The sequence below is a fragment of the Narcine bancroftii genome, chromosome 4 (assembly GCF_036971445.1).
Source record: "Narcine bancroftii isolate sNarBan1 chromosome 4, sNarBan1.hap1, whole genome shotgun sequence".
Taxonomy (NCBI): Eukaryota; Metazoa; Chordata; class Chondrichthyes; order Torpediniformes; family Narcinidae; genus Narcine; species Narcine bancroftii.
This window is the reverse complement of record NC_091472.1, coordinates 230597916-230625082: the sequence shown is the minus strand read 5'-3', so window position 1 is coordinate 230625082 and position 27167 is coordinate 230597916. Positions and strand designations below refer to the sequence as shown.

The 27167-nt window shown below is 44.0% G+C and overlaps 1 protein-coding gene across 1 annotated transcript in view; it reads right to left on the bottom strand.

Annotated features, from left to right (window-relative positions):
- Positions 1-544: 544 nt before the first annotated feature.
- The window catches only part of LOC138761699 (SH3 domain-binding protein 4-like), a 139675-nt gene continuing 113052 nt past the window's right edge, over positions 545-27167 (bottom strand). Inside the window, exons 4-5 of the mRNA XM_069934276.1 lie at positions 15002-15190; positions 545-6782 (exon numbers count right to left, since the gene is read on the bottom strand). Of these exons, the coding sequence (XP_069790377.1) occupies positions 6561-6782; positions 15002-15190 (411 nt within the window). The 3' untranslated portion in view covers positions 545-6560. The remainder of the gene's footprint in view (positions 6783-15001; positions 15191-27167) is intronic.

Below are 27167 nucleotides of genomic sequence, written 5' to 3'. Positions count from 1 at the left end.
ATGTACAGCTCAGAAACAGACCCTTCTGGCCCATGAGCCCGTGCTGCCCCAAACACTCCAATTAACCCACAAACACGGTACAATTTTGAAAGGTGGGAGGAAACTGGAGAACCTGGAGGAGAACCTGGAGGAGACCCATGAAGACATGGGGGACAACGGTCAAACTCCAGTCAGCGGCAGGTTCAAACCTGGGTCGCCAACGGGGTCATGCATTGTGCTAACTTCTATGGTAACCGTAGTGCCCTTAGGATTGAGATGAGGAGAAGCTTCATCACTCGCAGAGCTGTTAACTTATGGAACTCCATGCCACAGAAAGTCATTGATACCAGTGTTTTGAATGTGTTCAAGAAGGCCTTTATGGCTGAAGGGATCAATTTGGAAAGCAGGAACAGGGAATAGAAGTTGTATGAACAGCCATGACCATGAATGGTGAAGCAGGTTCAAAGGGCTGAATGGCCTTCTCCTGCTCCTATTCTCTATGATCTCCTGCCCCTGGAAGGAATGATAACCCATTAAGTGATATTTTAATAATGAAGCTCAAGGATTGTGGTAAGAAACAGATTTTATTGAAAAATTAGTGTTTAAAATCAGCAAAAAAGTGTCAATATAATTAGAAATTACTTTCTTATAAATACAGAGCAATGGAAAGCATAGTGGGGTTACAACAATCACAGAAATAAGGCAACCCACATCTTTAAACAACCGATTAACAGTTTGAGCCCACGTGGGTGAATGTGTGCGCGCGCTTGTACGTTCAAGTCAGGAAGCTTGCAAGCAAGAGCCCACGCTAGACAATGGACAAGATTTAGATCAGCAAACTGACTCATTTTTCTGGTGAGTTCCGAAAAATAGAAAAGGAAACTTGCATTAGGCCCGAATTAAGAGGCTGTAAAGTGGGATGGTAAAATGAGGCGGCTTTGAAAGCTTGTTTGAGATCCAAGTTCCCAATCTTAATTTGCACATCTTCAAATTCTCCAACACACCACAGAGATTCTCCCTCTCCGACCTCTGTCACTTTGACCAAATCAACAGCTCCCCAGGGTGTAACAGGGCTTGTAGCTTTTGAAATTGTTGCACGTTTTAAATTTTAGTGACTTGTCTAACACGAACACACTTGCTCAGGAGCAAATACCGCTCATGAGTGATCAGGAGAGGTTTCAGCTGTTGCAAACCCAGAGGCCGTCATTAGTGTTTTCCCATCACTGTTCTCTGGGGGAGTGCATGTGAACATGACCTTCAGGATTGTGTTGATATCATGGATGCCAGCCAGCCTTTTTGGCCAACAATCTAAATGAGAAAGTTTATAGGGAAGACACACACACCCTGAGCTAACTTCAGATACTGGAGTTAAACAAGAAAGTCTGCTGATGCTGGGGTCAAGTGTGATACACAGATGGGCTGGAGAAACTCAGCAGATCACACAGCATCCATAGGAAGTAAAGGGTAAGCAACGTTGGGAACTTTACTTCCTATGGATGCTGTGTGACCTGCTGAGTTTCTCCACCGCATTCAGGCATTTAACTTCAAACACTGCCCTCCATCTGCAATACCAAAATAGATCAACCTACATGTATTGACCAAAGCAGCAAAGACGGGGCTACAAAGGAAGTAGATTTAATTCACAGGTGAATTTCAGTGTGGAAACATTGAACAGACTAACAGCTCACACTCATCAGTGTAGGGCAGAAGGATTTGGAAAGGGTGGGAGAGGGGAAGTGTTCCAGGCCCTGTACATTGATTGGGATGCCAGGTATTTTTAAAATCTGTACCTCCGTTACTCTGGATTATCTTCTCACCCCGAGGACATCTTACCCAATTGAGATGATGTGTGAACATTCAAGGAAAAAAAATTAAGAACTCAGAATGATCTTACATGTCACCTCTCATTTGCAACAATAATTCTGTAAGAATAATTTCACAAGCTTGTCTTCTCTCAGGGCTTATTGAATCAAACTAGTGACATGCTCCTGTCAAAAGATTGATCATCTATGACATTTAATACTGCTAAATGAACAGAATGCACAGGCTTGATCATTGATGATATACACTCAACAAGGGCGCACGGTGTGTTTCCAGCACCAGTGATCGGGACCGGACTGGGGTTTGAGTCCCACACTGTGTGTAAGGAGTTTGCACGTTTTCCCTGCATCTGTGTGGGTTTTCCCCAGGGGCTTTGGTTTCATCCCAACATTCAAAACGTACCGGGAGGGGGGGGGGGGTGTAGGTTAATGAGATATAAATTGGGCAGCGCGGTCTCGAGGGCTGAAATGGCCTGTTACCATGCTGTCTAAATTTAAAAAAAATTAAGCCTACCATTGCAGTAGATTTACAAATAACTCAGTTAACTAACTCTAATTGTGGGTTTAAACAAGGCAGAAAGTGGCTGAAATTTGGGAAATAGGATTATTCAACGACCTCCATGAAGTGATGAGATGACAGATGTTTTAACTAGTTGGAGAAAAAAAAATGAAAAACAACTTGGGATATAGCAATATTCACCCAGTGACAAATGTAGGAATGTTTTATGTAGAGCAGTCAGGTGGATGGAAAATTCAGGACAAGGTTCTGCACTTGCTATGTTATTTGGACAAGAGGGAGAGAAGATGGAGAATACAAATCATCCTTTTCCCTTCTGTAATTAACATATTATACAAAGGTTCCGTTGTGTTTTTTAAAAAACAACACGACAGTATTCAATATACAAAATCTCTTTACAAATCACCAATTTCAAAATGTTTTGGCTGGGAACTTTGAGCTGCAAAGCATTTGGTGTCACTGATTGGTGAGGAAAGTGCCTTCGTTCACAAATCAAATCAATGCTTGGTTTTCAGATAATGAAGTTAAAACATCAAGCTAATTCTTGTCCCCAAGAAAAAGGCTTGACATTTTCAAGCAGGAACTGAAACCAATCAGTTCTACAAGAGGGCCAGGTTAATTTTTAAAAAAATTTAGAGGTACAACACAGTAACAGGCCCCTCCACTCATGAGTACGTGTCATCCAAACACACCTTTGTGACCAATCAACCTACTAAACCCATACGTCTTTGGAGTGTGGGAGGCAACCGGAGCACCCGGAGGAAATACACATGATTACAGGGAGAATGCACAAATTCCTTTCAAGCAGTGCCGGATTTGAACCTGGGCCACTGGTGCTGTAATAGTGTTGCGCTAACTGTGCTGCCTGCCATCATCAACGTCAATATTCCTTGAAGGAAGATTCCCAAATATCAATAGTTCTCCGATGAGAACACTTATTATGTAATGCACTCATTAACTCAGAATGACACCCAATAAATCCCTTCAGATTCAATAAAGGAGCTATCATTTTCTCACTTACATTGATAGAGCTACTGATGACCCACCATGGAGACAGATGGACAGTCAGTCGTTCATTTCAACACATATTCACCTTCAAAGTCAACCTGGATTGAATAGAGGCCAGTTGATAAAGGAAATTTGAATTTGACTTCCAAAGTACCCATTTGGGGAAAAAAAATGGAGTATGTATGAATGTAAACACAATCTGTGAACCTGAGGAAAGCAAGAGAAAGGTTTAGATCTTCTTCACAATATCGTGAAGACCAGCAGTCTCTCAAAAAAGAGCAATAAAAAGAAAAAGGCCCAGGGTTATATTTGATGGGAGAAATTATTGAAATGAGCTATTATTTTGATACAATCATGAAGGTTAATCAAGGACATCTATGGTGTCATATGAAAGCAGCCTCTATCCTCACCACCCAGATACCAGGCCCTCTTCTCCCTGCTACCATCAGGAAGGAGGTACAGGAGCCTGAAGACGAACACCCAACAGTACAAAGACAGTTTCTTCCCCTCCGCCATCAGATTAAAGGACAATGAACCACAGACACGACCTCTCTTTTACTCTTTCTATTAAAAAATGTAATTTAAATCAAAATGTTCACCTCCGACGCTGCTGCAAAATGATGAATTTCATGACAGAAAATTCTGAAACATCTAAAGAGGAAACTGGGCAGAGTAATGTCCAAGAGATGCAAGATCTCTCTGGTTCTTGTCCAAGAGATGCAAACTACCCCATTAATGCACCTGCGCTATAAATAGGGTCAACAAACAGGAAAATGAGTTTTAGATTCTGCCGTTTCAAACAGATGCAGAACTCTTCAACCATGCATTATTGACTGGAATATTCACACCAATTAATGCAATCCTTAACTGCTTTACTTAAAATGATTACTATAATTCCTCCAATCTCATTAGTGAACAGAAAGACCCACTTATCCACAATCGGCATTTCAAATTAATAATTCCAACAACTGAGATCAGTGACTTTGCTTTCTATCCACTCCTTAACCGAAAGTCATAATCAAATGCACCTCCCAAACCGCTCATTTCAACTACAGACTGGGAGATCATTTCGTCGAGCACCTTCGCTCTGTCCACTGCAACCACAAGGACCTCCCAGTGGCCAACCATTTCAATTCCACACACCATTCCCAAATCGAGGCCACCTGCAAATTGGAGGGGTTGCACCTTATATTCTGTCAGGGCATTCTCCAATCAGATGACATCAATATTGATTACTCCAACTTCTGTTAATCCTCTCCCCCACCTCTCTCTCTCACTCTCTCCTTTCATCCAGCTCCCCACCCCCTTCTCTTCCATCTCCGACCAGAGAGCAACTTCTGACCCTCATCATTTTTCTCTTCTATCCTCCCACCTGAATTTACCAATTACCTGTTATCCTGTGCACCTCCCCTGCCTGTTCCTTCCTCCTCCCTCCACCTTTTTCTTCAGGCGCCTGCCTGTTTTTGCTTATATCTAATGAAGGGTTCAGGCCCAAAACATTGGTTACCTTTTATCTCTTGTGGACGCTGCATGACAATCTGAGTTTCTCCAGCATGTTGTGTATTGCACTCGACACCAACATCTGCAGGCTTTCTTGTTTGGGGGGAAAAATATATACCTTCAACAAAAGTGAGTGGGTTAGTGAAATATGTGTTAATTCTGCCAAACAGATATCATTCTGAGAAAAGAATACATTTCAAGTCACGTGATCTGTGATGTGTATCAATGCATGCCGAGACTGTGATTTTCAGGAATGTTGATAAATTAAAACATAGTTGTTTCTTTTAATTAGTATCCTATTACAAGAGTATCTTCACAGGCTAGACACAAATTGTCCTTCGAACGCACAGCTGGCATCCTGACAGAATTCTGACTTTTCATGCCTGCCACCTGATCAGATCGTCTGTATCTTTAATTATTCAACATTTACCCAATGCAACGTGCCTTAAAAATCATCGCCTTAAGATTGGCAACTGCTGAACATCTGTCTGGAAGGAGTTACTCAATGGATTTGGCTTGATTGTTAATCAGCTCTGTCAAGTGTTTAAGCCTGCAGAAAACAGGTCAGTTTCCCAGCTCGGAGTGCAAGCATGTCATGACAAGTCCCATCTCCCTTTGCAGCTCTCCAAATTACAGCTTTAAGACAACCACTCACAAGAAGGTACTGCCCACCAGAGCCAAATGCTCCGATTGTATTGGAGGGTGATTTAGGGCTGCACCTTTGCGAGGAAAGCAGTGTAAGGAAAAGGTTAGATGTACCTGAGGTAGTTTGGGCTCCTGCCATATTTTTGTTTTACAAAGCTTAAAAACTACATTCAACAGATTTCTCAGGATGTGGACTGAAGAATAATTCTGGAACATTACTCTGTTCTTTGACACATTTAAAAACAGTACCCAATAAAAATAGTGCTATTTAAAAGAAAGAAAATAACGCAATGAAAGTTTAGCTTCTCTTTTACACTAGAGCACAATTGTTACAAGCTGAAAAACATTAATACGCCTTTATTTAAGTTTTGACAACAGCTCGTCCCCAGTTAGTGAACATATATTTGACAAGTCTTCTCCACCATGATGGGATAGGTACACATTCGGAAACTATCTTTCAAACAGGAATTAATAAAAACCAGTAATGCTTCATGTCTTTTTTGGATGGGAACGTTTGAAGACATTGAAAAGTGGGGTGGGGAAACCTGCTTCGAGTACCTGTTCTCTTTCAGCCGGCATCACTGGCCTTCGGAGAAATGGCTCATACATCTCAGCTTCTCAAAGCTAGGGCGGTTTGCTTGAGATTTATCACATCCTTATCGGAAAGGTATTGAGCAGCATCTGACTTCCCTTCTCAACATCCAAGGTAGCTGGTAACTGCTATAAATATTAAGGGTTCGCCATACCTCCTTATTGCTTAACAGAGAGTTCCTTATGAGCTTAAGTTCTTTGTTAATGGCAGGTGGAGAGCTGTATTAATAACGCATAGGTGAATTCACCCACTCTCAATATAAAATTCCAATGATATTGTGCAAAACAAGCTATCAATGTGTACTCCCAATGTCAGGTGGCTCAGTTTGAAAAGTTTGAGGAGCCAGACTGAGTTTTGCCTTTCATGGTCATTTGTTGAAATGCCACGCCAATTGAACAGACAATCGAGGTTCTCTGCCACAATGGTGAGCCCTGTGGTTAGGGTGGGTGACCGCAGCCGGCGCTAACGAGAAGTTAGTCCAAACGAATTGAGGGCGCCATCACTGAAGGGGCGACTGATCGGAGGGACTGAATGCAGCAGCCCTGAAGACATCAAGAGTGTGGACCAGGATGAGGGCTCCAGTCAAGTGTTTCCAGCGTTTTGTGATTGGGTGCTTCATCTTATCCAGCCCCATGTGCAGCTCTTGAATCACGTCACGGTAGCTGTCCCCAATTTGTGCACTCCAAGTCAGCAAGAAGTCATAGGCTGGTTTCCACATCACCTGCAAGGATACAAACCAATTAGTCCTGCTACACTCCCGATGAGAGTTCCATTCTGCACCTTTGAGGTGAAACTACATTGCAATCCCATGAGTGACAAAAGCTATTTCCATTTAAAAGATACAATCTTTGTTATGTTTGGCCTCACCATTGCTGAGCCCAAACATAACCTTGCCTGGAAATGTTGAGTGAACAACGAAAAAGGGGGGGGGGGGTTATCGGCAGGTCAGGTTTCATCCATCCACGCTGCCCCCAGGGGAGCCGAAAAACTAACGACATAACACTGAATTTTCCAACTTCAGGTAACTCACACCCCGAGCAGTCATTTGTTCTAATTTTCCTTCCTGCCTCCCTCATTCTCAACCCCCATCCTATCTCTACACTTCTCCCACCTTCCGGCATCCCAACAAGCCCCTCCCCAAGCTTATCCCTCTCCTTCAAAGCTGGCCATTTTTTCCCTACGGATGCTGCCCGACTTTCTGAGACGCTCCAACTTCTCGTTACATGCTCAACATTTCTATTGGCTTGCCTTTGATATTTTCATTTTCTCAGCTGTGCGGCACTCCATAGAGAAGGATGCAATCACGTGGATTAATTTAAAGTCTTTTTGATCAGATCAGTGGTAAGAAGGTGTGAAATAACCAAGTTTATTGTTATATTTGTCATTTCATTCTGTACAGGGAATGTTTTTATTTTTACAAACCTACCCGTTTGGCTACAGAAAGTGCATTTCACTAATGTGTGTGACAATAAACATTATTATTATTATTCAAAAATGGAGAAACATCCTGGGCACCTATATATTGACAAAGGGCTCAGGACCAAAATGTTGGTGATCCTTTACTTCCTATGGCTGCAGCGTGACATGCTGAGTTCCTCCAGCATGTTTGTGCATTGCACGTGGGCACCCACCTATACCTCCTGTCCGCAAATGCAGCCAGTTCAGATGCTACACAGGCTACTCCGGCATCTTGCGTAGAAATATCAATCGTCTCGAGGCCACCAGAACAATTAAAATGAAAACAAAAGCTTTTTTCCGATTAACTGGAATGGAGACCTTCTCTCCCTACATAAGACCATTTCCTCAGAGATACTCTGCTCTTCCCTTTTTATTTTCAAAACATTTTTTGTAATTTGATAGAGAATAATATTACGTGTACATATTGCTTAGATATTAATTAATTAAATAGCTTTTGCATAATGCAATACAGAACATGTCACATATCAATTACACATCGTCTTATATAATTCTCAAAATAAGTGAAATATCCTTGAGAATTTCACCTCATATTCTAATATTGAGATCATAATACACATTGTGATTATCTAAATAGGCCAATCTCTTCTAGCTATGAAAAAAATAAGAACAAAAAGGGGAAAAAAAACCCATGGTAATCTAACCTCTCCCACGAAACAGTCACCAACAAGTAAATTGTAAAGAATCGAGGATCAGCTTCTTCTTCCCAGGAGCAAAATACCCAGAACCTTAAATCAGTATCAGAATGGCCTCCTACTGTACTGGCCTCTTCGAAGTTGGACCCTGAGGATTCAGGAGCAGATACATCCAAGGACCAAATAACCCCTTTTCCTTGTTGTTTCTGGGACCTTGCTAAGTGTAAATACGCTATCTTATGTCTACACAACAGTAACTCATTGATCAATACTTATTTCAGGACATCCTGTGAAGTCTGAGGCACACCTGCCCCTTTGATTAAACCTGCTTATTAGTCAATAAGCTGGAAGATGGGAGGAAAGGCAACACGTTATGCAAGTTTTGATTCAAAGTCAAATTACTCTGTGATGAAGGGTTTAACAAAAATATCCAGCTTGTTTCAGTTGTGGCGAGGGATAAGCTTGGAGCAAAGGGCAGATAATCAGCCAAGCAACAAAAAGCCATCTGCAGTAAGCCTCGTACAACTGCAATCATTCAGCAGCTGGCCACGTTTAGTAAATGACTCTTTGATTGCCATTGCTGAAGGTCAAACACAGGGAAATTCAACATACTTTGTCTGCAACGTTGAAAATTATTTTCCTTCAGCTTCTGTCACATAATGAACAGATTCAAACACCCGCTCCAAAGGGAGGGCAAGCTGCGAGATCTACCTCCCTTCATAGGTGGACAACATTACTTCCAGTTCTGAGAAAGAGTGAAGTGGATTAGGGACCATTCTGTGCAGCCTCCAGCACTTGGCTGTAAGCAGAAGTCATACCTGGCAGTGTAGGGAGACAGGAGAAGAGCAAGGAAATCTCCAAAGGAGTGGCAAGGTTAGCATAACAACATTATAGCACCAGCGACCCAGGTTCAAATCCTCTGCTACCTGTCATGAGTTTGTATGATCATTAGGTGATCACGTGATACTACAGATCCCTCCCACATTCCAAACAGATACGGGGCTGGTAGGTTAATTGGTCATGTGGGTATAATCAGGCGGTGTGGGCTTGTGGGCCAGAAGAGCCTGTTACTGTGCTCAATCTCTAAATTTAAAAAAAAAATGGACTAACTAGCTCAGAGGTCTACAAGATTCTGAGAGGCATAGATAAGGTGGACAGCCAGTGCCTGTTTCCAAGGGCAGGACGAGCAAACACCAAAGGACATCTGAACAAAGAAAAGGGAAGGAGGTAACGAGGGATGGGCTATTTCTGCATTAGTTTGAGTCAAGATTATTCCAAGGCATTTGGAGCAGTGCAGTCTTCTGAGGGAATAGTCAGCATGGCTTTGTGAGGGGAAGGTCATGCCTCACGAGCCTAATTGAGTTTTTTGAGGAGGTACAAAATAAATTGGTGAAGGAAGAGCAGTAGATGTAGCGTATATGGATTTTAGTAAGGCATTTGACAAAATCCCCTATAGTAGAAGGTCATGAGGCATGGGATTCAAGGAACCTTGGGTGCATGGATTCATAATTGGCTTGCCTGCAGAAAGCAGAGGGGAGCAGTAGATGGAACATTTTCTGCCTGGAGGTCGGTGACTAGTGGAGTTCCATTAGCATCTGTTCTGGGACCCTCTGCTCTTTGTGACTTTTATAAATTACCTGGATGAAGAAGTGAAGGATGGGTCAGTACATTTATAGATGCTATGAAGGTTGGAGGGATTGTGAATAGTGTGGAAGTTTATTGTAGGTTTCAGAACAATAGAGACAGGATGCAGAGTTAGGCAGAAAAATGGCAGATGGAGTTCAATCTGGATATGTGTGAGGGACTTTGGAGGGTCAAACCTGAAGACCAAATACAGGGTTAATGGTCGGATACTTAACAGTGTGGAAGAACAGAGGGATCTTGGGATCCAAATCCATACATTTCTCCAAGTTATCATGTAGCTTGATAGGATAGTTGAGAAGGCCTACAGGATGTTTGTCTTCAATAGTCAGGGGATTGAGTTCAAAAGGTGATAAGTCATGTTGCACTACAAATCTCTGGTGAGAGGCCACACTTAGAATATTGTGTTCAGTTCCAGTCAATTCATTATTGGAGGATGTGGAAGCTATGGAGACTGTGCAGAGGAGATTTACCAGGATGATTCCTGGATTGGAAAACAAGTCTTATGAGGCAAGGTTAGCAGAGCTAAGACTTTCTCTTTGGAGTGAATGATGAGAGGTCTTAATAGATGTCTACAAGATTCTGAGAGGCATAGATAAGGTGGTCAGCTAGTGCCTGTTTCCAAGGGCAGGACGAGCAAACACCAAAGAACAGCTATATAAAGTGAAGGGAGGGAAGTTTAGGGGAGAAATCAGGGTAAGTATTTTTACACAGATAGTTTTGGGTGCCTGGAATACCTTGCCTGGGGTGGAGTTGGAGGTTGGAACATTAGGGACATTCAAGAGACTTTTAGACAGACACATGGATGAAAGAAAAACAGAGGGTTCTGAGGTAGGAAGGGTTTAATTTTTTTTTGGTAGGAAAATATAGGTCAGCACAACATCAAGGGCAGAAAGACCTGTATATTTTATTAGGCCCTGCCTCCTAGAAATAGGTACTGGAGCAGTTGAACTGTCTCAAGTCACAGCAGCACCATGGACAGTCCTGACCCAATGGGGCCTGGTGGTTACAGGCAAGGAGGAACACTTTTGCTGGCACCACAGAAAGAGCATTCCTGTGGGAATCTGCTAACACTAGCGCTGTATGTAGCAGGGTCACAGGGCTCCCTTCTGAATTTTAAAGTTATTCCAGGAAACCCTTTGAAGAACACACCCACCATGGGCCGTTGACACTGCAGCCAACAATTTTTACAATGAAGTTGAAACAAACAAATCAACACACCACCTTGGTAGCAGGAAAATGAATTTTGAACTAATTTCGACAGAGGTTATGGAAGGAAGATGAGTAAGTTCACAGGAGACCTGTGGGTTGACATGCCACCATGGGCAGGCATAATATTGAGTTTATGCACTTTCCAGCTGACATACTGGCTGACAATAAAGGACAATGCTTGACTGGCCTGTAGACAGTCATTAAATCCGGGAATTTTGGGGGGATTGGAAAACTGGGGAACAGTTTCTGGAGATGTTCTTCAAGAAATCGGATACATTTCATCTAGTTTTGGTGAAAGTTTCATTCTGCTGCACGTCCTCCAGCATTTTTTCTGCATTTCACAAGTGGTAAACGAAGCTGGGTGCAGGTCCTTTCTTGAAATTTGTTACTTTTATTCAGCTTTAGTCTTTTTCTGGTGGGTTGGGAGGAGGGGGAGGGAGAGGATGTTTGATGTTCCCAGCTCTTTAATGCCTTGCATTGGCGGTCTCACCAAATACGAAAGAGCAAGCTATGATTTGTCCTTAAACATCAACTGCGGCATGTACACAGATTGGCCGCAGAGCTAATTCTCTGAAACGAGAAACCCGAGGCATTCCGCAGCAACAATTCTTCTCCTTCTCTTGAGAGTTAGGAAAGAACTCTTTTGTAGTGGGTTGAGAGGTTGTGGACAAGAAGGCTTGTGTTCAAGATGCTAAATGAGTGTAAAACTATTCCTGAGTACCTACTTGATGTAGAATATACATTTCAACAGGTCAGACTATCTAACTTCTGGAGTTTCCTTTCAGTTTGAACACTAGGGAACAAGTGAACAAGCCCTTCTGAATGTATAAAGTGAAATTATTTTTGTTAAAAATTAACGATTTTTTTTCTTGTGAATTCATGGGAGTTCAATGTAAACACAGATTGATTATTTTAAACGTGTTAATATGAAGTTGTGTCAACTTCGTGATCAATAGGAGTGACAGGTGATGTGCTGAGATAAACCTCCATGTCAGGAGACACATCTGGCGTGTTCAGGTTTCAAAAGGAGCGGAGCATCTGGATTTATAATTACATTTGTAATGAAATCAAAATGGTCCCATGGTAATATAGAAAAGCACATTAAAACTAATCATTCATTAAATATGGAATCCAAGGCTGGCATCTGGGTTTTATCAGTTTCAAATTCATTACGTTCAATTGACTTGATTTGGATTCGTTTGCTGGATTGTTTGGCTGATTTTAATTAATTAATTTTAATTAATTTAGTGTCTCATTGGTGAGAGAAGCAGCCTATGCTGTAGGTAACCAATGTTACCTCAGAAATTATTTTTATTTCCGATGTCCAGCAATTAGACATGGTCCTTATGGCTAAAAGGAGAAAGCAGGAATAGGGTTCCGAGGGTGCATGATCAGCCATGATTGCGTTGAATGGTGGTGCAGTTTCAAAGGGGTGAATAGCCTTCTCCTGCTCCTATATTGTCTGACTCCTATTTAGTACACTGCATAGAACTCACTGTGACTCACTGTAATAATTGTTTTTGTTAAAATCTGTTGGTTTGTATGGCACAGAGAATTTTCATGCTCTAGGCCAGTCATTACCAAAGTGGGTGGTGGAAAGATCCAAGGGGGAAATGAGGAAAAAAAGAGGTGGTCTGAATATTTTCCAACAAACTGAGACCGCCATGCTCATAGTGCACTATCCGTCAGGTGAGGAGGGGGTGTGGTTGACTGCCCGGGATGGTTACTGGCTGGGACAGGACCGCTCGGGATGGTAATTAATCACCTGGGACGGTGACAGCTGGAGATGGTGACCGCTCAGCAAGGCGATCGACCACCCGGGATTATGACAACCGGGGACGGCGACCACTTGGGACGGCAAAAGACCGCCTGGGACAGTGACAGCTGGTGTCAGTGACTGGCCAGGCAGGACCGCTTGGAATGGCAACCACTCGGGACGAGCTTACAAAGAACTTATTTTTTTGTTGCAGAATAAAATATGGCCACAGCACAGCAAGCAAAGAAGTGTAGGCAATACAGTGTTAAAACTGTGAAGGTGAGATGTAAATTTACCCTTTCATATTGGTAAATAAATTGGTTTGCTACAAATTTTATTTGTGAAATTCATAAAGCTTGTTTATCATGTTAGATTAGTTGTTGTTTTAAATTTGCAGTAGATCTAACACCAAAAAGAGGTGGGTGTGTGTGTGTGTGTATGCGTGTCTGTGTGTAGAATACTAAGGATATGGCCTGGGAGCCAAGGGGGCAGCTCTTATATTTACCGTATACAATTTAAGGCACAAGTAAGGCGGGACAAGTTAGCATAACAGTTAGAACGATGCCATCACAGCGCCAGCCACCCTGGTTCAAATCTGCTGCCGTAAGAAGTTGTGAGCTCTCCCTGTGACCTGTGTGGATTTCCTTCCAGAGGATGTAAGTTAATTGTGCGTTCATGGGACAAATCGGCTTCTACCGTGTTGTAAATATAAAAAAAATTAAAACAGACGATTGAATGTCATCATGATCTAAGCAGTCTGTGTCTTGAACAATTAGATAAACAGACCAATTGCAAGTCGAATTCTCCAGCTGTGATGTTAAACTTAATTCGATGGACAACCCCTGTGTTTATCACATCCAGATTGGAGAGTCTCGGATGTGGAAGTATCACATCAAATGTTGCTGCACAGGGTAACTTAGAGAAATACACAAACGTGCTAGAGGAATACAGCAAACCACACAGCATCCATACGAAGCAAAAACTAACCAATGTTTTGGGCCTGGGCCCTTCATCTAGGTAGGAGCAAAAAGCAGGCAGCAGGCCTGAATAGAGGAAGAGGAGAGGAGGGAGGAAGAGGCAGTGGGAGAAGCATAGGCTAAAAGGTACAAAATCATAGGTGGACACAGGTTGGATGGCAAATTACTGAAAAGTGATGAAGGGGAGGGTAGCTCTCTGATAGGAGAGGGAAGGGGAGGGGAGCTGGAGGGAAGGAGGCAGAGGGTTAAGGAAAGAGAGAGACTTGGTGATGGGGTTAAACGGTGATTGGAAAAAATGATGTTTAACGCCATCTAGTTGGAGAGTGCCCAGATGGAATAATAGATGTGGTTCCTCCAATTTACAGGTAGCCTCAGTTTGGCAATGCACGAGGCCATGGATAGACATTTTAAAATTGACAAATAGCATGGTAACATGCCCTTTTGGCCTACAAGCTCACATGGCCCCCAAATACACCAATTAACCTACAATCCCTGTACGTTCTTGGAGTGAGAGAAGAAACTCGGAGGAAAACCACGCAGGAATGGGGAGAACTCCTTACAGACAGTGCTGGATTCCAACCAGGTCACTGGCTCTTTAATAGCGTGGCGCTAAATTTGCCGCCATTCAGGCGACTTGTTTTAATTCAATAGATTGTTTTAAATTAGTGAATTAAAGGGGATGGTTATCCGCTGGTTCATGACATCAAATTAGGAAAAGAATGGCAAATTTAATCTTAAAAACAAATTAAAGGGTTACCCACAAGATCCGAAGAAAAAAAATACACCCACAAAGTCACTTTTTAAATGTGGATGGATCGATGCTACATCATCTAGATCAGTGGTTCTCAACCTTTTTCTTTCCACTCACATACCACTTTAAGTAATCCCTATGCAATCGAAGAGATGCTTAAGGTGGTGTGTGGGTGGCAAGGGAAGGTTGAGAATCACTGCTCTAGACCCAATTGTTACGGAAATATTTTGCTTGAAAATAATTGTCATTAGCCCACTTCCTTTGGAGTTATGAAACCGTGCACATAACGAGCCAATTAGATATGACTAAAACAGTGGTTTCCAAACTTTTTCTTTCCACCCACGTACCATCTTCAGCAAACCCTTACTAATCACTGAAAACCTATGGCATAGGGATTACTTAAAGTGGTATGTGAGTGGAAGGAAAAAAGTTGAGAACCACGGATCTAGACACTGTGTGTTGCTGCGAGACCACCAGAATCAATAACCTCACCTCTGTTTCAACCACTCCATTCTTGTCCCGGTGAGGAGCTTCATAACCATCCATCTGCTGTCTGGAAACCCTGGCCAGTTTCTCGGCTAGCTCTCTCCATCTTGATGCCACCTCCACGGCCGTGGTGAGCAACACAAAATCTTGAATGAGCCTGGCCACCAGACCCTGACAGTCCAGCTTCAACAAGGCCTGGAAAGAAAAAGAAGTTGTCAACTCTCAACTACTAGCAGACAAACTGCAGCAGTCACTTCCCATGCTCAAAAAAACAGGGCAGCATCACTGAGACCCTCCCTTCAAACTTCATGGATAGAACTGAGGGGAAAATCCTATGATCCAACAAAATAAAAGACTTTCATTGCAGCTTTTTTCTTATGCTCCAGATGTCCCAAAGGAGTACAGACAATGATGCTATGAGGTGGGGCCAGCTGTGGGGGTGGGGGGCAGTGGACGGTTGGGAGGGCAGGTAGAACAAGCCAGGGGTGGGGCTGCGGGGAGTGGTGCCAGCCGGGGAGGGAGAGGGGCCAGCCAGGGGGTTGGGGGGGGGGGGTCGGGAGTGGGGTCAGATGTAATGCAGAGAATGCGCAGCTCCCACAAACTGTGATGAACACCATGTGAATCACACCCTTGTTCATCTTTTGAATACGTCTGCCATGGGCACTCCAGAGACCAGACTGGCCCAGGGTTTCACATCTCATTCACGTAACGGAGCTACAGATGGCATAGCACCTTCTTACTGCTGCACTGACCTGCTGGCACAGATTTTAGAGTTCGGTCTCTGGAGTGGAATAGGGATTAATGGATTAAGTACTCTGTAAAAATCTCCTCAGATAATGGAGACAGTCATAAGGTCATATGCCCCACTATTAATGAAGACACTTGTTACCTACATTGAGAACACTGCTCCACCTCTCTCTGAAAAGTATGTATTCAGATCAGAAGACAAATGTCAACAATATATTAGTCTCTTGGAAATTAACTACCAAATAATATTCATTTTCTTCCCATGCTTAATTGGGTTGTGCAGTCTGTACCCTCATCTCAAACAAGAATCTATCAACAGGGTCACTATCTAATGTTATAATTATTGAGGAGCTAACCCTCCTCTATAGCACCCCCCCCCCCACCTCTTTATTCAGGCATCTAGCTATTTTTCCGTTCCTGACAAAGGGGTCAGGCCCGAAATATCGACTGGCATTTACTTCCTACGGATGCTGTGTGACCTGCTGAGGTCTGCCAGCCCTTTTGTACACAGCACAAGGCCCAGCATATGCGGATCTTCTTGTTTACCTCACCATGTCGGGCCTCCTCGATCTGGACTCCACTGCATTGGTAGAACTAGATGCAGACTTGGAAATCTTTTTGTTGAGCACCACTGCTTTGTGTGCTCCAATAAGCAAGGACCTCCCAGTGGCCAACCATTTTAATTCCACACCACACTACCCCAATGACACATGTCCATGGCCTCATGCATTGCCAAACTGAGTCTACCAGCAAATTGGAGGAACAACACATTTTCCTTCTGGGCACTCTCAGCATTATAATAGATCTCCAATTTCTGTTAAACCCCTCCCCTATCTCTCCTTTCCTCCAGCTTCCCACCCCTTCCCTTCCTTCTCCTATGAGAGCTACGCCATCTCCCTATCATCTCAGCTTTTTATTTCTTCTAAGATGTTTATCCACCCATGACCTTTTACCTGTTGGCCTGTGCTTCCTTTCTTCTTGCCTCCTCCCCACTGCCCCCATCATTTTAATGAGGCACCCACCTGTTTTTTGCTCATACCTTGACAAAGGGCTCATGCTCAAAACAACAGCTATCCTTTACTTCCAAAAGATGCGTTATGTGCTGAGTCTCTCCAGACATTTGTGTATTGCATTCAACCCTAGAGACTTCCTAAACTTTCTTCAAAGTCTCGAGGAAAAATAACGGCGTCACTGCCAGAGCTGCTGTCATTGCAGTGCAACCACTGGTGCAGACCCAAAAGAGCAGGGAGCGGAGACACAGTGTTGCTCTGCGGGGTCCTGCTGCTCGGTTCTGATTCCAGATCCATACATTAAATGACCTGTTAAATGAGCCAACTGTGTTTTTTTTTCATTCCTGAAACCACGGAGGTTTCAAGATGGCGGCACCTGTGTTGGGCAGCATACCACAAAGGTTTGAAGACTCTGGAGGGAGTCCCCCCCCCCCCCTCCACTGTTGAGAAGCATAGGATAGAACCATACAGGGAAGCTGACCATGGCAGTGGACCAGGGAGGACGCAGTGGTTGAAAAACCCACACAGGCTGCAGGTGAACATGCGAAGGACTCACACAGGCTGCTAGTGACTTGTGGTTAAGGGACCCTCACGGGCTACGGGATACTGGAGATTGTCTCACGGGAACTAGGTATTGGAATTGGGATTCGAGAGGGTGCTGGGGGCTAGAAGGGCTCCTGAAAGGCCTCGGGTGCTGAAGGCTTCCTGATCGTGTTGGAGGATTAGCTCTGGAGCTCAGGTTACCGTGGAATTGAACAGGAATCTGTGTGGCTGCAGGAGCGCTAGAGGACCTCATTGTGCACTTTACTGATGTTCTTTTTGTTCTCCTGCGCATTGGAGGTTTGTAAACAAACCATCAGTCAGATTTCTTTTCCACAGTTGCTCTATTAAACAATAGACGGCTCAGTAAAAACACAGAAATGCTGGATTAACTCATTAGGTCTTGCAAGGTCCATAGGAGGTAAAGATATGTGATGTTTCAGGCCTGACCCCTTCCTCAAGTTCAGTGCAAAAGTAGGATTGCACTTATATTGTGAAAAAGGAAGAATGGGTGAGGGAGATTAACAAACAAAAAATGTTAATTGGATATAAGAGGACAGGAACTGATTGTGGGAGGGGGTATTTTTTGGCTGTGAAAGGAGTCAGAAAATGGAAGAGAGGGAGGTTGGGGGGGGGCAAGGAGGCACAGGGAAAGATGAGGGTGGGGGGGGGAGGCAAACAAAAACCAGAGAAGATTATGTTAATGCCACCCGGTTGGAGGGTGCCCAGACAGAAGATGAGGTGTTGCTCCTCCAATTTGCAAGTGGTCTCAGTCTGGCAGTGTACATGATCACAGACAGACTGCCAGCAAGGGAATAGGGTGGGGAATTGAAATGAGTGACCCCTGGGAGATCCTGTTATTGCAGCTGAGGTGCTCAGCAAACTGATCTCCCAGTCTGAGTCCAATATCTCTGACGCAGAGGAGACCACAATGAGAAAACGGGTGCAGTAGATAACTCGTGAAGTGCTGCTTCACTTGTAAGGACTGATGGGGGGGGTTGGGGGATGGGGGAAGCGAATGGTGGAGCATCTCCTGCGGTCAAAGAATTAGGTGCCAAGGGGTTGGAAGTGAGGTATGGAGGGAGTGGTCCCTGCAGAAGTTGGAGAGGTGAACAACAAGGTGGGATCACATAGTAGGTGGCAGTGAATGATGGATGATGAATGATAGATGCAGACACTGGTGGGTGGTAGGTGAGGACAAGGGGAACCCTTCTCTTTATGTGTGTGGGCAGAAGGGGCATGAGCAGAGGTAAGGTAATTGAGGATAGGTGGATGAGGGGTGAGTTGATGGTGGTAGAGGGGAAATCCGTTGCTTGAAGAAGGAGGAGTTCGCTGATGATCTAACAGGGAAGACCTCATTCTGGGCAGTCTCGACAACAGGCGCTGCAGTCTAACAGCTCACGGAACAGTGAAATGGCGATTATTATTGATTGACAAATAACTTGTATGTTAATGCTTCATACATGCAAACCAATGGTCATACGGATGTAGTTTCCCTGTACTAAAATGTTAACCCCCCCCTCCCAAAATGACCTCTGCAATTAGGACTTTATCTCACTCTGTATTTACATAACAATGAGCAATACTTCTCATTATTTTAATTTAGAGAGAAAGCACCACAACAGGCACTTTCAGCCCTTAATCCATGCTGCACAAATATACCCATGTAACAACCTACCAGCCTTTAACTTCAGAGACCCTCACCACCCAGGTCATGCCCTCTTCTCACTGCTACCATCAGGTGGTGTTACAGGAGCCTGAAGACAAACACCCAATGATATAAAAACAGCACTTTCCCTCCGCCATCAGACAATGAATCACTGACACCAACTCGCTTCCTCTTCTTTTGCACTAATTTACTATTTTTTAAAAATGTAATTTATGGCAAATTTTGCATCTGTAATGCTGCTGCAAAACACCGAATTTCAAGACACGTGTTCGTGACGATACATTCCGACTCTGAACCCTTTACGCCTTTGGAACATGGGAGGAAACCAGATCGCCCGGTGGAAACCCTCACGGCTACGCGGAGAAGATGCAAGAAGTCAAACACGAAAGTCTGCAAGTCTACACATACTCCTTGCAGACACCAGTTTTGAACCTGGGGCTCTGGCACTGTATTAGCATTGTGCTAACTGTGCCACCTTTCTTCCTGAAGCATTGGAACGTTCAACAACAGAGAAACTGCCCAAGGTACTTACAATGAACCAAGGTGTGACAGAGAATATAGGTATATATAGATATGTTTCTGGGAGATAATTTGGGAAAGGTTTGTTAGAGTAGATCACATACAAAACAGATCTCATTTGAAATACTGGAGCTCTGCCCAATGCTAGACATAGCAGCTTTTTCGAGAACATTGAAGAGTGCTCAAGAGACTTAACGAATGGATTGCTGTTTACAAAAGGCAACAGATGAAAGAGCTTGTTGGTGCCACATATTGTCTGGAGGAGAGCTTGCTGTTGTAAGGGGGCCATGTTGGCTTTGCAAGCAGAGAGAGTCAAACAGGCTTTCTCTCAGAGGGGGGGGGGGGAGAGAGAGAGAGAGAGAGAGAGAGAGAGAGAGAGAGAGAGAGAGAGAGAGATCACTTGTATAATGTTACAGCCAGCAGAAGTAGCTGGGACTCAGACAGGCAAGTTCACAAGCTTGTAGAGTGCCCCATTTTGGAAGACAGCTTTGTCAATGACCTCGTGGTTTATGCAAGAGGAGAGGACTGGCTGTCTAATGTTTCACTTGGAATAAGTGGAACAAAAAGGAACTCTGTGGTGACCTGAAAGAAAGAGGTTATCATCTGGAGAACCCTGAAGGGGCATGTTTCTTCGTCAGTAAGACACTGAAGTGGCTGATTAAAAAGGAACAACAAATCTCTCTCTGAAAACTGACAAGAACCTTCCTGAGTGGTTACCATTTACCTTTCGAGCACCAAAGCCTGGTGAACTTTAGAAATGTTAAATTCTGTGCACAGTATAAGAATTGACTGCAACTAGTGAACTTGGAGGAATGAGAAGTGAGATTGGACTGTGAACCCAAGAACTTTTCTGAACTTACGCACACATTACATCCATGTGCACTTGGAATTAGAAGGGGGTTGTTAGGTTAAGCAAGTCAATAGTGATAAGTTAAAGTGTGATTCTGTTTTCATGTTTAAAGATAAATTAAAGCAACCTTTGTTTAAGTAACCATTTGTCTTGGTGGATATCTATTGCTGCTGGGTTTTGGGGTCCTCTGGGCCCGTAACAAAGGAAATAAATTTGCAAGACAGGTGTTTCATTCAATTGAACAACTTGGAAAATATAAGGTTGATTGTCAGCACTAGTGCGACTGAAATAGATTGAGCAATGCCTAGAGTTAATGAACCCATGCAATGAAGAGACGTGCTTTCCCAATCATCTGCACCAGTGTTTTCCTTCTTGTCATTTGAATTGCAGAGCTCACTGACTGTACCAGTGATTCACATGATCCCCACAGAGCTGTTTGCTCCCCATTCAGACTCCAGTGAACACTTATCACATTCTTGCATTCACACTGTGCCTTACTTCAATAGAATGATCACGTGATCACAGGAGCCCCAACACCAAGAAGCCGATGCTGACTGCAGAGGTACCCTCTGAAACTCTGGAGCAGGTCTTGTCTGATGACTTCGATCAAGTGTCAGATATTAAAGAGCAAAATCTGGAGAGACTCTTTACTGCTGGCACAGTTCTCTCCTCATTACTAATGGCAGAAAATGTCTCAACAATTCTGAGCAAGAAAGGGTTGTGCAGCACCCTGCTCATTGTTTGCTGAGTGGAGATTGCTACTCCACTCCTTTCTCTCCGCACCCCACCCCCCACCCCCCCACAAGGGAGAAATTGTCTCGTTAAACAAGATCATCTGCAGATGCTGGGGTCGAGTGCAATGCACAAATGAAGCTGAAGGTCACGCAATATCCATGGGAAGTAAAGGGCAATATGGTTGGTGCAGCGGTTAGCACAACGTCTTTACAGCGCCAGCAACCGGAACTGGTGTTCGAATCTCACACTGTCTGTAAGGAGTTGGTACGTTCTCCCCATGTCTGCATGGGTTTTCCTCGGGGATCCAGTTTCCTCCCACCATTCGAAATGTACAGGGGGGGGAGGGGGCGGGGTGTAGGTTAATTGGGTGTAAATTGGGCAATGATAGGCCACTGGGAGGTCCTTGCTATTGCAGCGAAGTTGATCAATGAAATGGTCTTCCTGTCTGTGTCCAGTTTCTCAGATGTAGAGGAAACTGAATGAAGTTTGAATATGAGAAACAATGTCCACAGAGAGGACACTGATGTCCCCACCTGCATTTCACAATGAGTTGTTACAGCATACAAAAGGCCCAAAATCTAGATGGAGGAAAAGGCCATTCAGGTCTTCGAGTGTGTGCTACCATAATGGCTGACCATTTGACCTCAGTACCCTGTTCCTGCTTTATCTCAGTATCTTTTGATCCCTTTAGTCACAAGGTTCTGATCCATCTCCCCTTTGTTATATCTGACAAAATGACCTCAATAATTTTCTGTGGTTGATAGTTCCACAAATGAAAACATCAGGGAACACATCTTGCATCTCAATCAATGACCAGAATAACTTCTCCCTCTGAAACAAAGGGTGATAATTAAAAGTCCAACTACACAAAATAGCAAACATTCAATATTATGGATGAGATAATTATTGGTAGCATCTTGCCATTCAGAGTGCTGGCACATCCAATGGGGTCAAAGGACTCGCACCAAGCTGCGGGCTGCTGGAGACTGGCTCAGGAGAACCAAGTATCAGAACTGGGATTTGAGAGGGTGCTGAGGGCAAGAAGGGCTCCCAAGGGCCCTGGGCACTGAAGGTTTCCTCATCATGACAGAGGTTTGGATCTGGGCACGGGTTTTCGATGGTTTGAACTGAACTGGAGTCTTCTGCGGCTGCAAGAATGCTGGAGGTGAATTCATGTACACTCTGTGATGCTGGGGAATCTCTCTTTTGCTTCTCTTTCTCTGACGCAAAGGGCACAGGGCAAAGCTTATGGCAAATCTTTGTCTGCCTTATTGCAGACTAAAGGCAATTTTGTGTATTCTATTGCATGACAATAAATAGTATCTGATCTAGTACAACCTCTAATCTCCAGGACCAGATGAAGCAGAGATATTCTTGGACAGAGATGGGATTAGCCTTCTGACTGACAGATTAGATGATTTTGTATGACCCAAAGTAGTGAAGATTCACATATAACAAGAGCAAAGAACTCTTGGGAGGTACAGCTGCTTCAGGTCCTACCCAGAGCTATGAGAGTACAGACCAATTTCTCCCCCAAGAAAATCAATTGCCTGCAGCAATGTTGGCACGTTGAAGGAAGAAGTGTTTTTGATCCATCTTTGAATAAAGCCAAGTCAAAATTTATTGGAGAAACACAAGTAGCTGACAGCCGTACAAGCCAGTAGCTGGTAGAATGGTGAAAACAATCGTGGTGCCGCTGTAACGGCAGCCCTGCCACTTTGTGCGGACCTGGGAGCGTGGGGAGCGGAGTCGCAGCACTGCTCCGTAAGTTCCGACTGCCCAGTCATGATGCTGAGGGCTTCATACAACCCTTAAACTCTCTTTTACTTCTATTGTTAGGCGCACCGTCAATGCCCATGGTGACTCTGTGCTTGCCTTTACATCAGACACAAGTTGAAGTATATCATGTATATTACATTTTTTTATATTATTTCATGACAATAAAAGGAACCTTTGAATAACTAGGAAAATAACAATGGTCAGCAAAATTCCCTAAAATGGTATAAAATAAAGAAATTGGAATCTCAATAAAATGGTCCTGCATATTTTAAACAAGGAGATAATACATGTAAGCTGTGAAAGTCAGTGCAGAGAGTGAATCTATCTCTATCTAGGACTGACTCTGCCTGATCTGGTCCTTAGCACTAAACTCTCACAATGCCTTAAATAGATTCCATTTAGAGCAACACAATGCCAGATGGGGCCTAAAAGAGATTCCAGTTAGACTCACATAATGACAGAGAGGGCCCTAAAACAGATATCAGTTAGACCAACAGAGAAGGATGTAAAACAGATCCCAGTTAACCCACACAATGCCAACAGAGGTGGGGGGGGGGGGCGAAAAGAGACACCAGCAATATATTTTTTTCCTCTACAGCTGAATCATGGTTAAACTTGCAAGATGACGCACACAAGAGAGGGTAGACAAACTGGTTAAAGCTTCCCTCCCCACCAGTCCAATCCGAATGGAGTTACGTAGAGGAGGGCAGGGACTAAATCTCCATATCTCATTATTGCAGACGAGACCATCAGGCTCGGCTGGCAGAGGAGGATGGCACAAAACCAAATGACAACCTTGCCCAAATGTTCCTGAAAATCAAAAGCCTCAAGCACTTAGCTGTTCTTGCTGCAGGCCAGCCTTGCAATGGATCCACACCCCAACAACATCTAGAGAGCGTTGCACATTTGTGAGAAGTTAAAATGCTTTATCCCCATGAGTATCTCGAATCTAACTAACGTTAAATTAGGGAATAATCCCCGGGGTCACCTTTTCATCTGGGGGAAGAGGGAATTGGTATATGGCTTGATGGCTCAAAAATAATCTCTCTGTTATTTCTGTGGTGTTGCTATTAGCAACCAGAGGGACAAAAGGAACATATAATCTTGGTATAGTTCTGAATCAGCATCATCGTTTATGCTCAAGAGTCCATCGTGACATCATTATTAATGTCAGATATAGATTGATACAATACAATTTTATGCACCAATTATACCTTCCATCGCAAAAATTACACGGTGTAGCGAGTGGTGCAGTGAATAAAGCACGACAGAAGTTGTCTGCCAGCTGAACCAACAGAACTGTTTAATGGAATCTTCGCAGGAGTTTAAATAATTACAGTTGGCGCGCTATTACAATCACCTGACCTCTGAAGTCACGCATCTCCTCATCACTAACAAACCTCAAAGATGCGTGCTCAGCCCATTGCTCTACTCACTCCACACCCATGACTGTTGCCAGGCACAATTCAAATGTTATTTACAAATTTGCCGATGACACCACGATCCTTGGCAAACTCACAGACGGCAATGAGGAAGTATACAGGAGTGAGATAGATCAGCTAGTTGAGTCATGTCACAGCAACAACCTGATTGTGGACTTCAGGAAGCGGAAATCAGAAAAACGCAAAGCAGCCTTTATCAAGGGGTCAGCAGTGGAAAGTGGAAAGAACTTCAACTCCCTGGGAGTCAGCATCTCTGAAGATCTTCCCTTGCGCCAACATGTTGATGCAATCTTGAAGAAGGCTCAACAGAGGCTAGATGTCATTTGGTGTTTGAGAAGATTCAGTACGTCACCAAAGACTCTTGCAAATTTCTGCAGGTGTACTGTGGAGAGCATTCTGACTGGTTGAATCACTGTCTGATATGGGAGGTGTCAATGCACAGAACAGGAAAAGGCTACAGAGAATTGTGAACTCGGCCAATACCAACATAAGCATCAGTCTTCACTCCATTAAGGACATCTGTGAGAGATGTTTCTCAAGAAAGCAGCCTCCATAATCATCATCCAGGCCATGCCCTCTTCTCAGTCCCGATTGCTAGTGTTGGAAAGGTGTTGCGTTAACTGCTATGTCAACCATGCTGCCCCCGTCCTTCTTCCTGTCCACCATCAGATTTCTGAATGGACAATGAACCGCAGACACTACCTCACATTTTCCCGTACTTTTGAACTATTATTTTAAATAGAGTATTTACTGAAATTTTTTTCACCTGTATTCTACAATATTGCTGCTGCAAAACAACATATTTTGTGACGCATGTTCAAGACAATAAAGCTGATTCGGTTTCTGAGCTGACCCCTGCCGTGACCTTGGACATAGGACGATATCAGTTCACACCACACGAGCAGCAGCCAGTCATGATGCATGGTCTTACCCCGAAACGTCATCAGTCTCTTTTCCCTCCACAGGTGCTGACTGACCCACTTAGCTCCTCTAGCAGTTTGTACTTTATGCTCCAAATTCCAGCACCTGCTGTCTCGTTTCCAAAGAAATCATGTCACCTTCTCAGCTAGGTTATTGCCTGTCCACTGTGATACAGAGAAATCAGTGCAGTATTCAGGCATTGCAAAAACATGGTGCTGGCTGAGTGTTGAAGCAGAAAAAGAACCACAGAAGTACTGAATTCAAGAATCATCTGTCCATGGACTATTATTATATTATTCTGCAGCTTTCTGTCATTCCCTTTAAACAGTTCCCCTTTCACCCATATCCACTGAGAACAGAACATTACAGCACAGTACAGGCCCTTTGGCCCTTGATGTTGTGCTGACCTATTTATTCCTAACAAAAAAACCCAAACCCTTCCTGCCTCATAATCCTCTATTTTTCTTCCATCTATGTGCCTCTTAGAGTCAGAGTCGCTAAAATACCCCTAACGTTTAAGCCTGCATCACCATCCCTGGAAAGACATTCCAAGCACCCACAACCCTTTATATCCCCTAATATCTCCCCTAACTCTCCACCCTTCACTTTGTACAGATGTCCTCTGTTGTTTGCTAACACCGCCCTGGGATAAAGGCACTGGCTGTCCACCTTATCTATGCCTCTCAAAATCTTATAGACCTCCATTAAATCGCCTCTCATCCTTCTTCACTTCAGAGAGAAAAGTACCAGCTCTACTAATCTTGGATCAGAAGACATTTTTCAAACCAGGCAATATCCTGGTAAACCTTCTCTGCACCCTTCTCCATAGTTTCCACATCCTTTCTATAGTGAGGTGACCAGAACTGAACACAATATTCTAAGTGTGGCCTCACTAGAGATTTGTAGAGCTGAATCACCACCTCAAGACACCTGAGTGAAATCCCTTGACTTATGAAACCCAGCATCCCGTAGGCTTCCTTAGCTATAAATTATTGTACACTTCCCACAAAACTTTGTCCTCGACTACAATCAATTGCCTCACCTAGCAGGCCTCTCCCTCCACATTAATCATTTCAATATCCACGAATAAACTTTGTTTCTCCCTCACGTTGCAACGACTTCGCCCAAGTTAGTGGGGGGCTAGTTAGATGAAGCCAACTGTTGTGTCAATTGCATTTAAATTGGTTTTAGTATTATTGGCACTGGGATCTGTAAGGTTGAGGATGGCAGTAGAGTTCTGGAAGGTCCTGGGAGTTCACAGCTTTGCTTCGGAACCAGGGGCGGAGGAGGGTGACTTGGGGTGCCGAGGAGGGTGACTTGGGGTGCCGAGGAGGGTGACTTGGGGTGCCGAGGAGGGTGACTTGGGGTGCCGAGAGCTTGAGTTTTCTGCTGCACTGGACAGGAGGCCATGTGGTTACAGGGGTGCAGGAGGCAGTGGCATCAGAGGAGGTGGCAGGGCCCACGACCCACGACACCACTGAAGCAATTCTTTTGGTACCCTTTCGCTTCTTGCTGGACTAGATGTATATAAAGGAAACCAACTTGTCAGGAATTAAACAAGAAAATCTGCAGGTGTTGGAATAGAGTGCCATACACAAATGTGCTGGAGAAACTCAGGTCACGCACCATCCATATGAAGTAGAGGGCAACCAACATTTCGGGCCTGGGTCCCTCATTAGGAATAAGCAAAAATAGATGGACAGAGGAATAAAAAGGTGGGGAGGTGGTGGGGGTGTGAGAAGGAGAGGAGGGATAAGGGGGAGGAGCACAGGCTAACAGATAAGAGATAATAGGTGGATACAGTTCAGAAAGTAGAGGAGAAAGAAGCTGAGGTGATGCTAACATTCAAAGAGCTACCCCATCATCTCAGCTTTTCTCTCTTCTGCCCTCCCACCCATATCCACCTGTCAGCCTGTGGTCCCTGCCCCTTCTCCCCTCTCCTCATCTTTTTGTTCAGGCC